The 12,878-nt window shown below is 37.2% G+C and overlaps 1 protein-coding gene across 2 annotated transcripts in view; it reads left to right on the top strand.

The window, feature by feature from the left end:
- SIK2 (salt inducible kinase 2) overlaps positions 1 to 12,878 on the top strand; it is a 133,381-nt gene that overhangs the window by 89,679 nt on the left and 30,824 nt on the right. For both annotated transcript variants that reach the window (XM_054592488.1, XM_054592489.1), the window contains exons 5-8: positions 644 to 768; positions 1,120 to 1,243; positions 2,607 to 2,827; positions 4,389 to 4,541. In XM_054592488.1, the coding sequence (XP_054448463.1) occupies positions 644 to 768; positions 1,120 to 1,243; positions 2,607 to 2,827; positions 4,389 to 4,541 (623 nt within the window). The remainder of the gene's footprint in view (positions 1 to 643; positions 769 to 1,119; positions 1,244 to 2,606; positions 2,828 to 4,388; positions 4,542 to 12,878) is intronic.

Here is a 12,878-nt window from a genome sequence, read left to right on the forward strand (position 1 = left end):
ATACTGGTGATAGGTGGCCTGTGACTGGGCCATATAGCCACCACATGTTAATGAGCTTTTTAGATAGATATCTGCCTAAATCAGGCTGTGTGGGCCAACACCTAAAGAGCTGTTATTTAGGAAACCCTGTACTCAGTTCCCTTAAAAGGTTATCTATTTTGGTACCCTGGGATAATGGCTGTAAGGGCAGCCAGTCACTTGGTTGTGTTAAGGTAAATATCTTAGAGTTTTACTCATTTGGTTCTTTTCTTATAGACGATATAAGATGAATAACTCTTAGTCATGGAATAATTAAAATTCTAAGATTATCAAGTACAAGTTGGTTGTCCACATCAATGGGTTTTCTTTTAGCCTTAAAAATACATTATTTGAAGTCTTTTCTTAATTTCTTACTCATTCTCTATGAGAAGAAAACTTGATTCATTTATACATTCATTCAAGAAGTAGTTTTCAATGCTTATGTTAATATTTGCTAGTCGTTATGCTAAGTGCTAGAGAAACATTACAACATAGGGCCATCCCCTTCCTCACAAAATAAATCGTAGTAATATTATTAACCTAGCATATTATAAAATTTATCACAAAGAAATTCAGTACAGTTTGAGACCATAGATGAAAGTAACGTTTATTTCCATCCCAATAGACTTCGGTTTTGGAAATTTCTTTAAGAGCGGTGAACTGCTGGCAACATGGTGCGGCAGCCCCCCTTACGCAGCCCCAGAAGTCTTTGAAGGGCAGCAGTACGAAGGACCGCAGCTGGATATTTGGGTATTTCTTTGCTTTGCTATGTTAAATGCATCTATAATGATAATACTTGGTGCTCCGGCTCATCTTTGAAGCTCTTGGGATCTAACACAAAGGCAGTAGTTCACACTTTTCCTGTCCACTGGACTATAATTACATTCAGATATTTCAATGTTTATTATAGGATACTCTTTTGTAGTAATCAGGGTTTCATTTTTTTTTTTTCCCAAATTCAAGAAAATAGTAAATTCAAACAGGAATTTTTCAATCTGTAGGATTTTAAGAGCCCTGGGGATATCCCCAGGAATGTCTAAGAAAACGAAGAGTGTTTGAAGTTCTTGGTAGAAACATGACCCCGTTGTTTTCTTCCCCTAGAGCATGGGAGTTGTTCTTTATGTCCTTGTTTGTGGAGCTCTGCCCTTTGATGGACCAACTCTTCCTATTTTGAGGCAAAGGGTTTTGGAAGGAAGATTCCGGATTCCATATTTCATGTCAGAAGGTAACAACCTGTTCATCTTACTAATTGTGCTATACAGAGTTTGTGCTCCAAAAGAAATGCCTAGGCAAAGCTTCCCTGTTTCTAAGAGTTTGGGTGCTTAATAAAGTGACTGAGTTACTTTAAAAGCCATAGAAATCAGCAGCCCCCTCCATCCCTCCTAATTGAAAACAGGAAGTTCCCCAGATTAAGAACAGCAAGTCTTCCATTTACTCTCAGTCTATAAATGTCCCAGGTTTATTTTAGACTTAGAGGAGCTCTTTGTGGCTACAGATTCACAACCATTTTGCTCTAAGTTTGAAATGGATTTTCTCATATTTTTTGGCAAGAAGTTGCAAAATTAAATTTTTTTTATTAAATCTAAAAACCAACTAGCAAAACTATTGAATTCAGGGGAACTGCCATAATCCCCACCGGTCTTATATTGAGTTGTAACAGGGGCAGCAGTTAAGTTTTCTCCTTCGATTAGTTTTCAATTATCATTCTTAACTCTTTTGTCCTCCTAACAGTAGAAATAATACTTCATGCACTTGTTTATGAAGTTAAGAGTGTAGACTTTGGAGCCAGACTGCCAGGTTTCAGTCCTGAGTTCACCACTTACCTGGTGATCTGACCTTGGCAAGTTATATCTCCTCTCTCTGTTTCAATTTCCTCAATCTATAAAGTAGAAATAACCGTACTTCCTAATAGGGGTGTTGTGAGGATTAATTAAATCAGTCTTTATAAAAGCACTTAACATGGTGCCTGGCACATAGCAAGTGACCTAAGGTTAGCTTATATGGAGTGGTAAAGAGCATGATACCAGCTCAAAGGATAAGCTAATGCCCAAAGTTGCAGCAGGGCAGTGTTCTTAGTGTAATCAGAAGTAAATAATTTCACATACATTTTTCTCAGCTGCACTGATAAGGAGAAAGCAGCAGTCCACTGGAGAGCTCTTGTCTCACTTACATAGCGTTAGTATATCAACCATAGACATGACTGAGGATGCATTTATCATTTGCTTATTCTAGGAAGAAGGCATCTTATTTTTCTTTACTGGAAATCTAAGTCTGTCTAGATATTTTCAGTTGACGAATTCTGTAGAAAGGTTCAGTCAGCACAGGTTGGATAGACCTACAGCCTCCTGGGGGTTTTTTTAAGTATTCATTCACAGTGATGGTTAATTTTGTGTATCAACATTCACCACGTGAACTTGACAAGTATTAAGTAATCTTCATGTATTCATTTATTCATTTGACCTTCTCCTTTCCAGTGGGCACTGTGGAGGACACAAAAATTAATGACATTGTACAGAGTCACATGAATCAAGCAAACACCCTTAAGTGCAAGGTGATTTACATGACTTTTCTAACATTGTTTTCCTTAGATTGTGAGCACCTTATTCGAAGGATGCTGGTCTTAGACCCGTCCAAACGGCTAACCATAGCTCAAATCAAGGAGCATAAATGGATGCTCATAGAAGTTCCTGTACAGAGACCTGTTCTCTATTCACAAGGGCAAGAAAATGAGCCATCCATTGGGGAGTTTAATGAACAGGTTCTGCGACTGATGCACAGCCTTGGGATAGATCAACAGAAAACCATTGAGGTAAAGCGATCAAATCTTTGAATGAAAATACTTTAGGATTCCATTGGACTCGGTAACTTGAGATTTCATGCTTATAGTACCTGTAATCCTAATCTTTTAGCATGGCCATCCCCAACACCTCGACATACACTGTTCAGTTATCCCTAAAGAGTACATCAGACTTTTTTTTTTTTTTTTTTGCATGTATTCAATGTATAAATTTCTGCTTTTGCCCCATCTGCCAAAAAATTCAAGAGGAAGGGTTTATATAGGACTGAGAAAATACAAAGTAGCAAGTTTCTCCTTAGATGAAACATAAAGTTTCATACAGGTAATAAAGTAGATTATATGGAACATAAATGTGCAGCTATGGAACAAGGCTAAGGGGCTGAGCAGAAAACAAGAATGGTAGGCCTCGGGTTTAGGAAAGCCAGTTGGGCTTAGCTTGTGAACTGGAGAAACTGAGAAGACAGAAATAGGTAGATTACTGATATGAAAGTATTAGGGGCCATAGAACTGAGAAGGTCTTGAACCTGAGAAATTTCTCATCACTTTTATTTTCTTTAATAGTTAGCATACTCATAAAATATATATATTTTTAATACCTCCACAGCAGTAAAAAATAAAAATTAAAAAACTACTTTTAAGGAGGAACCGTAACAAGAAAGAATATTAAATGTTCCCTTGGGAATATTAAGTGCTCCAAACAGTGCTGCCTTTTCCTTCCTTGTAGCCATAAGTGAAACCAGACTGGCTTTCCACTTTGTTCATGATACAATCAGTGACAGTTTTCTGTACTGGACTATGAAGTTCATACAGAATGGCAGCTGTAAGCACAGGTCCACTTGCCTAGGATTTTTGCTGAGAGTGCTCTTCCTCTAAGGTACACTGCCCAGTGCCCATGCAGCCCATGTCAGGTGGAATTAGAAACCAAAGGAGCAGTTGTTTCTCTGTTTCATTAGTACCCTGGGAAATCTGGCCAACAAGAGATGTGAAAAATTGGGAGGCAACCTTATTTTCAAGGTTGCAAGAGGGCAGGACTGCAAAAACAAGAGGAAAAAATTACCTAAGAACAGAGACACAGTGTCTCTCAATCTAGCATCCAAGTGTCATTCTCCAGCCCAAAATAATCAGAAAGTTCCCCAAAGACCTTAATCATTTGCTTCAGAGTTTGCAGTGGTTTGGACTTGTGTTGAAGCTATGGAATTAGAGCCTCTAGGTTCAGGCTGCAAACTGACCTTATGCCATAGTTGCAGCTATGAGATAGGACCATATGACAGCACTCGGGAATGTCTGCATGAGACAATGATGGTATTTTCTCTTTGAATGTAGAAAAATAAATGGATCCTGTTAATGTCAAAGGGCCAGTCAAGTCTTTTAAAGGTATCACGCTCTATATAATTAATACTAGAAACTTGAAGTGATCTGTCATTCTAAACTCTGGAACAGCTTTTGTTTTGAGATGCACTTTGTTACTCTGTTTTTAAGAACACATGATTTCTTCCATCTTTTTTAGAAAGGTATAGATCATTGGATTAGTTTTTAAGGTTCTTGGCCTACAGCACTTGTTTTCTCTTTTCAGTCTTTGCAGAACAAGAGCTATAATCACTTCGCTGCCATTTATTACTTGTTGGTGGAGCGCCTGAAATCACATAGAAGCAGCTTTCCTGTGGAGCAGAGGCTCGATGCCCGCCAGCGGAGGCCCAGCACCATCGCTGAACAAACAGTTGCCAAGGTAACACCCCATTAGCCAATAGTCTTATCTGTGCATGTGCCTATTCACATGTGGTTGACACATTTTTCATCTTGTAGTACAAAGGGTTAGGATTTCATCCTCTCTGCTGTTTTTCCATAAAGTTTCTGCCTGTCATTCACTAGATTTTTCTAATGTTTTTTAACACTTCCTTATTTTTTTGCAGTTATAGTTGACATACAATATTCTATTAGTTTCAGGTATACATCCATGATTAGACATTTGTATAACTTACAAAGGACCACCCCATAAATCTACTACTGATCTGACACCGCTCAGAGTTATTACAGTATTACTGACTCTATTCCCTATGCTGTCCTTAACATACCAATGACTACTCTGTAACTACCAACTTGTACTTCTAAATCCCTTTTCCTTTTTTACCCCTCCCCCCTTCCTATATAGAAATTGTCAAAATGTTCTCTCTATCTATATGAGCCCGTTTCTGTTCTGCTTATTTGTTTATTTTGGGTTTTTTTAGATTCCACATATAAGTAAAATCATATGATATTTGTCTTTTTCTGTCTGATTTATTTCATTCAGCACAATACCTTCTGGGTTCATCCATAGTACAGATGGCAAGAGTTTATTATTTTTGTTTTTTATTTTTTTTTGTAGTTTACATTCAGTATTATCTTGTATTAGTTTCAGATGTATAGCATAGCGGTTAGACAATTACATACTTTTTAACGGTACTCCCCCTGATATTTCTAGTACCCATCTGGTACCATACATAGTTGTTACATATTATTTACTATAATCCCTGTGCTATACTTTGCATTCCCATAGCTATGTTTTAACTACAAATTTGTACTTCTTAATCTCTTCATCTTTTTCACCCAATCTCCCTCCCCTCTGGCAACCATTAGTCTGCTCTCTATATCTATGGATCTGTTTCAGTTTTGTTTGTTCATTTATTTTGTTCTTAGATTCCACATATAACTGAAATCGTTTGGCATTTGTCTTTCTCTGACTGGCTTATTTTACATAGCATAATGCCCTCTAGGTCCATCCATACTATCACAAATGGTAAGATTTTATTCTTTTTTATGGCTGTGTAATATTCCATTGTATATATGTACCACCACTTTTTTATCCACTCATCTGTGGGCATTTGGGTTGCTTCCATAGTTTGGATATTGTAAATAATGCTGAAATGAACATAAGGGTGCATATATTCTTTTGAATAAGTATCTTGTGTTTCTTCAGATATATATCCAGAAGTGGAATTGATGGATCTAAGGTAGATCCATTTTTAATTTTTTGAAGAACCTCCATATGTTTTCACAGTGGTTGCACCAATCTGCATTCCCACAACAGTGCACAAGGGTTTCTTTTTCTCTACATCCTTGCCAGCACTTGTTTAATGATTTATTGATGACAGATGTGAATTAATATCTCATTGTGATTTTAATTTGCATTTCTGTAATGATACGTGATGTTGAGCAGCTTTTCATATGTCTGTTGGCTGTCTGTCTGTCCTCTTTGGAGCAGTGTCTATTCAGGACCTCTGCCCATATCTTAATTGGACTACTGGGGCAGGGGGATTTGGTGTTAAGTTGCCTGAGTTCTTTATAAATTTTGGATATTAGGACCTTGTGAGATGTATGATTGACAAATATCTTCTCCTATTCAGTGGTTTGTCTTTTCATTTTGTTGATGGTTTCCTTTACTGCAAAAGAACCTTTTAGTTTGATGTAGTCCCATTTGTTTATTTTTGTGTATGTCTGTCTCTTGCCTGAGGAGATAGCAGAAAAAAGTATTGCTAAGAGAGATGCCTGTTTAAGGAGTTCTATGGTTTTGAGTCTTCAATTCATTTTGAGTTTATTCTTATATATGGCGTAAGAAGGTTGTCACTTCATTTTTTTTGCACATATCTGTCCAATATTCCCAACACTAATTATTGAAAAGACTATCTTTACCCCCTTGTATGTTCTTGCCTCCTTTGTCATGTATTAATTGACCATATAGGCATGAGTTTATTTCTGGATGCTGTATTTTGTTCCAATGATTTATAAGTCTGTTTTTATGCTACCACCATGCTGTTTTGATTATTATCACCTTTTACTATAGTTTGATAAGAGGTAGCATGATTCCTCCATCTTTGTTCTTCTTTGTCAAGGTTGCTATTTAGGGTCCTTTGTGGTTGCATATAAATTTTTGGATTATTCTTTCTGGTTCTGTGAGAAACACCATTAGTATTTTGATAGGAATCACACTGAATCTAGAGATTACTTTGGGTAATGTGGACATTTTAATGATGTTAACTCTTTCTATCCATGAGCATGGTATATACTTCCATTTATTTGTATCTTCAACCTCTTTCTTCAGTGTCTTACAGTTTTCCAAATACAGGTCTTTTAACTTTTAGTTAAATTTATTTCTGGATTGTTGTTTTTTTGATGCAGTTGTAAATGGATTGTTTTCTTAGTTTCCCTTTGTGATAGTTTATTATTGGTATATAAAAATGCATCTGATTTCTGAATATTTGTTTTGTATCCTGCTACTTTAATGAATTCATTTATCATTTCTAGTAGGTTTTTTTTGGCAGAATCTTTAGGGTTATCTATATACAGTACCATGTCATCTGCTCATAATGACAACTTTACTTCTTACTTTTCAATTTGGATGCTTTTTATTTCTTTGTCTTGTGTGAGTACTTGGAGTAGAGTTTCCAGTACCATGTTGAATAGGCATGGTGAAAGTGGACAACCTGTCTTGTTCCTGACCTTAAGGGAAGTGCTCTTTAGTTTTTCTTCATTGAATATATTAGCTGTGGGTTTGTCATATATGACCTTTATTGTGTTGGGGTATATTCCCTCTATTTTCTCTCACTTTGCTGAGAGTTTTTACAATAAATGGATACTGGATTTTGTCAGATGCCTTTTCTGCATCTATTTATATGGTATGATTTTTATTCTTTATTTTGTTTATGTGGTATATTACATTGACTTGAAGATATTGTACCAACCTTGCATCCCAGGAATAAATCCCACTGGATTATGGTATATAATCATTTTAATATATTCTTGAATTTGACTTGCTAATATTTTGTTGAGAATTTTTGCATCTATGTTCATCAGAGATATTGACCTATAATTTCCTTTTTTTTTTTCTTTTTTTTTTGGGGGGGGGGGGGTCTTTGTCTGGTTTTGGAATTAGGATAACATTGACCATGTAAAAAGTTCTTGGACATCTTTACTCCTCTTGAATTTTTTGGAAGAGTAGGTGTTAGCTCTTCTTTGAATGTTTGGCACAATTCACCTGTGAACCCCACTGGCCCAGGACTTTTGTTTGCTGGGAGGTTTTGATTACTCCTTCAATATCATTAGTTGTTAGCAGTCTATTCACGTGTTCTGATTCTTCCTGATTCAGTTTTGGAAAACTGTATGTTTCTAGAAATGTATCCATTTCACCCAGGTTGTCTAATTTGTTGGCATATAGTTGTTTATAGTATTTTCTTAAAATCCTTTGTATTTCTAACATGTCAGTTGTTACTTCTCATCTTTCATTTCTAATTTTTTGGGGTCCTCTTTTTGTTTTCTTTGATGAGTCTCGTTAAAGGTTTGTCAATCTTGTTTATCTTTTCAAAGAGCAAGCTCTTGGTTTCATTGATCTTTTATATTGTTTTTCAGTCTCTATGTCATGTATTTGCACTCTGATCTTTACTGTTTTCTTCTTTCTACTCACTTTGGGCATTGTTTGTTGTCCTTTTTTAAGTTCCGTTAGGTGTGACATTAAAATGTTTATTTGAAATTTTTCTTGTTTCTTGAACTAGGCCTAAATTTGCAATGAATTTTTAAATTGCTGTAAATTTTCCTGTTAGGACTGCTTTTGCTGAATCCCATAGATTTTAGGTTGTTGTGTTTTTATTTCCATTTGCCTCAAAGTATCTTGATTTCTCCTTTGATTTCATTGTTAACAAATTCATTGTTTAGTAACATGTTATTTAGTCTCCATGTGTTTGTGTATGTTTTGGGGTTTTTGAGTCTGGCGGGGGTGGGGGTGGGTTGGGGGGGGTGTGTGGGGGGGTGTGTGTGTGTGTGTGTGAGTGATTTCTGGTTTCATACCATTGTGGTTGGAGAATATGCTTGTTTTGATATCAGTCTTCTTAAATTTATTGAGACTTGTTTTGTGTCCTAACATGTGGTCTATCCTGGAAAATGTTCCATGTCCACTTGAAAAGAATATATATTCTGCTGCTTTGGAGTGAAATGCTCTGAGAATATCAAATCTGTCTGTTCTGATGTGTCATTTAAGGCTATTGTTTCCTTGTTGATTTTCTGCCTGGAAGATCTATCCATTGATGTCAGCTGGGTTGTTAGAGTTTTCTGCTATCACTATATTGACTGTACCTGTGTCGATTTTTCTCTTTATGCCTATCCAGATATGCTTTATATATTTAGGTGCTCCTGTATTTGGTTCATAAATGTTTGCAAGGGTTATATCCTCTCGTTGGATTGATCCCTTTATCATTATGTAATGTCCTTCTTTGTCTTTTTTCTATAGCCTTTGTTTTAAAGTCTATTTTGTCTCATTTAAATATTGCTACCCTAGCTTGTTTTTTTTTATTTGCACGAAATACCTTTTTTCATTCATTTACTTTCAGTCTGTGTGTGTCTATACGCTCGTGGACAGCATCTATATGGCTCTTTTTTTCTTATTCGTTCAGCTATCCTATGTTTTTTGAATGGAGCATTTAAGCCATGGAAGGGGGCAAAGGAGAAAAAATTGGGACAACTATAATAGCATAATCAATAAAATATAATTTAAAAATAAAAAAAGTGATGGAAAAAAGTGATTATTGAAAGGTATGTATTTATTGCCATTTTATTCTTTATAATTATGTCCAACTTTTTTTCCTATTTCCTAAGAAAGTGATCTTAACTGTCCTCTTAATACTGGTTTAGTGGTAATGAACTCCTTTAGCTTTTTCTTGTTTGGGAAGCTCTTTATTTCCTCTTCAGTTTTCAATGATAGCCTTGCTGGGTAGAGTAAGTCTTGTGTAGGTCCTTGCTTTTCATCACTTAGAATATTTCATGCCATTCCCTTCTGGCCTAAAATATTTCATTTCTGTTGAGAAATCAGCTGACAGTCTTATGGGAGCTCCCTTGTAGGTAACTGCCTCTTGCTACTTTTAAGAATCTCTCTTTGTCTTTAACCTTTGCCATTTTAATTATGATGTGCCCTGCTGTGGGCTTCTTTGGATTTCTCTTGTTTGGGACTCTGTGCTATCTGGCCAGAACTTGTGTTTGGGGGCATTTTTAATATCATACTGTTTATTTAACTTCAAAGACATTTCAGCATTCTAAACATACAAAAAACAACACTTTTCAAATTGTGTTTAGTAGAGAAGGTTCTTGAACTTGCATTGATACAGTGAGCCTTCACTTTGCTGACAGTGAAAAGTTCTATAGTTTGTATAAAAACAGTTTAAAAGTACTGCACTTAACTTAAAAAAGATCCAGACACTTCTCATGCCAGTTGACCCCGCTTTTCCACAGCTCTGAATGGCAGAATGTTCTGTCACTACATACAAAAACAAGACAACCTGAAGCTAAATTGATGCCCCCTGCAGTGTCTGCAAGTCCAGCTTCACAGTGCACACCATGAGCTATGGCCTCTCCAAAATACATCTTCCCTACAGCCTCAATGCCAGGCAAAGAGCGTCAAGAACTTGTCTGAGTTGTTTTGTTCTTTTTACAAACTATAGATATGTACTGTTGATAACTCAGGATTTCTAGCGAATAACCGTGAAGTTATCACCACCTTACAGACTAAAAAAAGAAAATGCCAGGAACATATTTAAATGCCTTATCACACCAACAGCAGAGTGCACAGAGTGAGGAGAACACGAGAGCCTTTTCATTTTAAAAATGTTTGGAAATATGGATATCTTTAATATCATTTCAGGGTGCTCCAGACACCCATAGCCACTTCATGTAAACCCCTGACACTTTCTAGGACACTTTGAGAGACTATATATGATCATAATCCAGTTGTGAAATTAATACTAATGAGGGCAACAAACATCTGTCAAATAAGAGCTATGTCAATTACAGTGCTCCTGCTCTAAGGTATTCGCAAGAAGACAAAGTGTTTTATTTCTCCTCCTCCTCCTCCCCCTCCTCTTCTTCCTTCTTGTCTTCTTCGTTTTCCTCTTCCCCCATTTCTTGTAGATTTTAGCAGGACGCTTTGTGTCATCAAACTTTCCTTTAGACTTATAATCGGTGACATCCTTCTCCTACTTTTCCTTCAGGTTTGCAGGCTTATTGTTGTAAGGCTGCTTTTCACTGTCACTTAAGTCATTCCACATCTCGCCCAGCTTCTTTGCCACATCTGCAATAGAGATGCCAGAGTTTGTGGATTTGATCTTGAGGCAGAATTCTGAACAGAACAGGAAGAATCCAGATAGTAGCCTTTGGGGTGCATTGTGCATTAGGGTCTTTCTTCTTCTTGCCTCCCTTAGCTGGTCCATAATCCTTCATTTCCCAATAGTAATGTACTTCGTCAGCCTTGGTCATCTCATCAAATTTAGATTTCTCTTTCGCTGACATTGTCTTCTACCCCTGAGAGTACTTGGAAAATTCTGCAAAACTGACTGGAACCTCTGGGGGTTTTTTTGTGTGTGTTCCTCTCAGCATACCTGCACAAAGGAGGCTTACGCGGACATCTTGCCCTTCGGCTTGCTAGGATCACCTTCAGCCATTCTGACTATTATTCACTAGTCTGGGCAGCACAGGGCACAACACACAGCTCAGCGCTCCCCAGCCTCACACTAGCTGCCTCCACTAGGGCCGCCTCTTGTATGTCTTTTTGATTCACCAGGTTAGGGACATTTTCAGTCATTGTTTTTTCAAATCAGTTCTCGATCTCTTGCTCTCTCCTTCTGGTACCTCTATGATACAAATGTTGTTGTGCTTCATGGTGTCCCAAAGATCCCTTAAACTATACTCATTTTTTAAATTCTATTTTCCTTTTGCTGCTCTGATTGGGTGTTTTCTGCTGCCTTGTCATTTAAATTGTTGATTCAGTCCTCTGCTTCATCTCACCTGCTGTTGATTCCTTTTAGTGTATTCTTCATTTGAAATGTTGTATTTTTCACTGTGACTACTTCTTTTATGTTTTCTATGTCCTTTTTTAATACTTCATATCTCTTTGTTTATGTTTTCTTTGAGGACATCCATTTCCCCTAAGCTCCTTGAGCATCCTTATAACCATTGTTTTAAACTTTTTATCGTTAGATTGGTTGCCTCCATATCATTTAGTTCGTTTTCTGGAGATTTCTCCTATTCTTTCATTTGGGCCATGTTTCTTTGTTTCTCTATTTCAGCTGCCTCTCTCTATTTGTTTCTGAGTATTAAGTAGCTCTGCTTTGTTTGCCAGTCTTGGTAGGTGATCTTAATGTAGTAGGTGTCCTGTGGGGTTCAGTGGCACAGTCCCCCTGATCCCTGAGCTGAGTGCTCCAGGAATGTTCCTTGTGTGGGTTATGTGAGTCCTTCTGCTGTTGGGAGTCGTCCAACTGTGAGGGTTGAGCCTGACCACAGTGTACAAGCTGCGTTGCAGTAGCTGACCTCACAAAATGGAATTCACCCCATCAGGGTCTGGTACCTGCTGAGAACTCCCTTTAGGTGTGCCATTTGTAGAGCTAATTGGGTTATGCTCTGACGTGACCTGAAGCTCACCACCAGGTTTCTTGGTTCTGTGTCCTCTTGAGGGGGTGGCAGTGCATGATACTACAGTGCCGATCAGTGTGGGATGCTGCCTGCGACCAGCCCTGAGCTACCTGATAGGAGCTACGAAGCAATCCAGTTTGCGGATGCCTCTGTTGGGCCTGTGGGTGTGCACCTTCCTATTTTTAAGGATTTAGTTTATTTAAAACATTTTTTTTCTTTAAGAGATTTTTCATTGTTTTATCATTCACTTTATGTTGAGAATTAATGTAACTAGCTTGCCATTCAGTTTCATTTAATAAGTTTTATTGCAGATTTACTCTGTGCAAGCTTCTATAAATAGGTACCATAGAGGTTAGGATGTGTAAAATATGGTCATTTCCCTCAGAGATATTACAGTATTGAAGCAAAATAAGACATTATAAATAACCATGATTCAAAGTAGAAAAAGATAAAAGCTATAGAAGAACTAAAGGCAAAGGGGAGAGTTCTGAATGATCTGAATGAGAAAGGCTTCATGGGAGAGATAGCACTTAAGCAGATCTTCACAGATGTATAGGACTTTGTTAGGGAGAGGCAGTAGTTAAAGTCATTACACATAGACAGAAGAAGTAGCACGAGAGGTACTCAAGAGAGCAAATGGAGG

This window comes from Pteronotus mesoamericanus, unplaced genomic scaffold (assembly GCF_021234165.1).
Source record: "Pteronotus mesoamericanus isolate MK-2021 breed Mesoamerican mustached bat unplaced genomic scaffold, CSHL_Meso_final scaffold_36, whole genome shotgun sequence".
Taxonomy (NCBI): domain Eukaryota; kingdom Metazoa; phylum Chordata; class Mammalia; order Chiroptera; family Mormoopidae; genus Pteronotus; species Pteronotus mesoamericanus.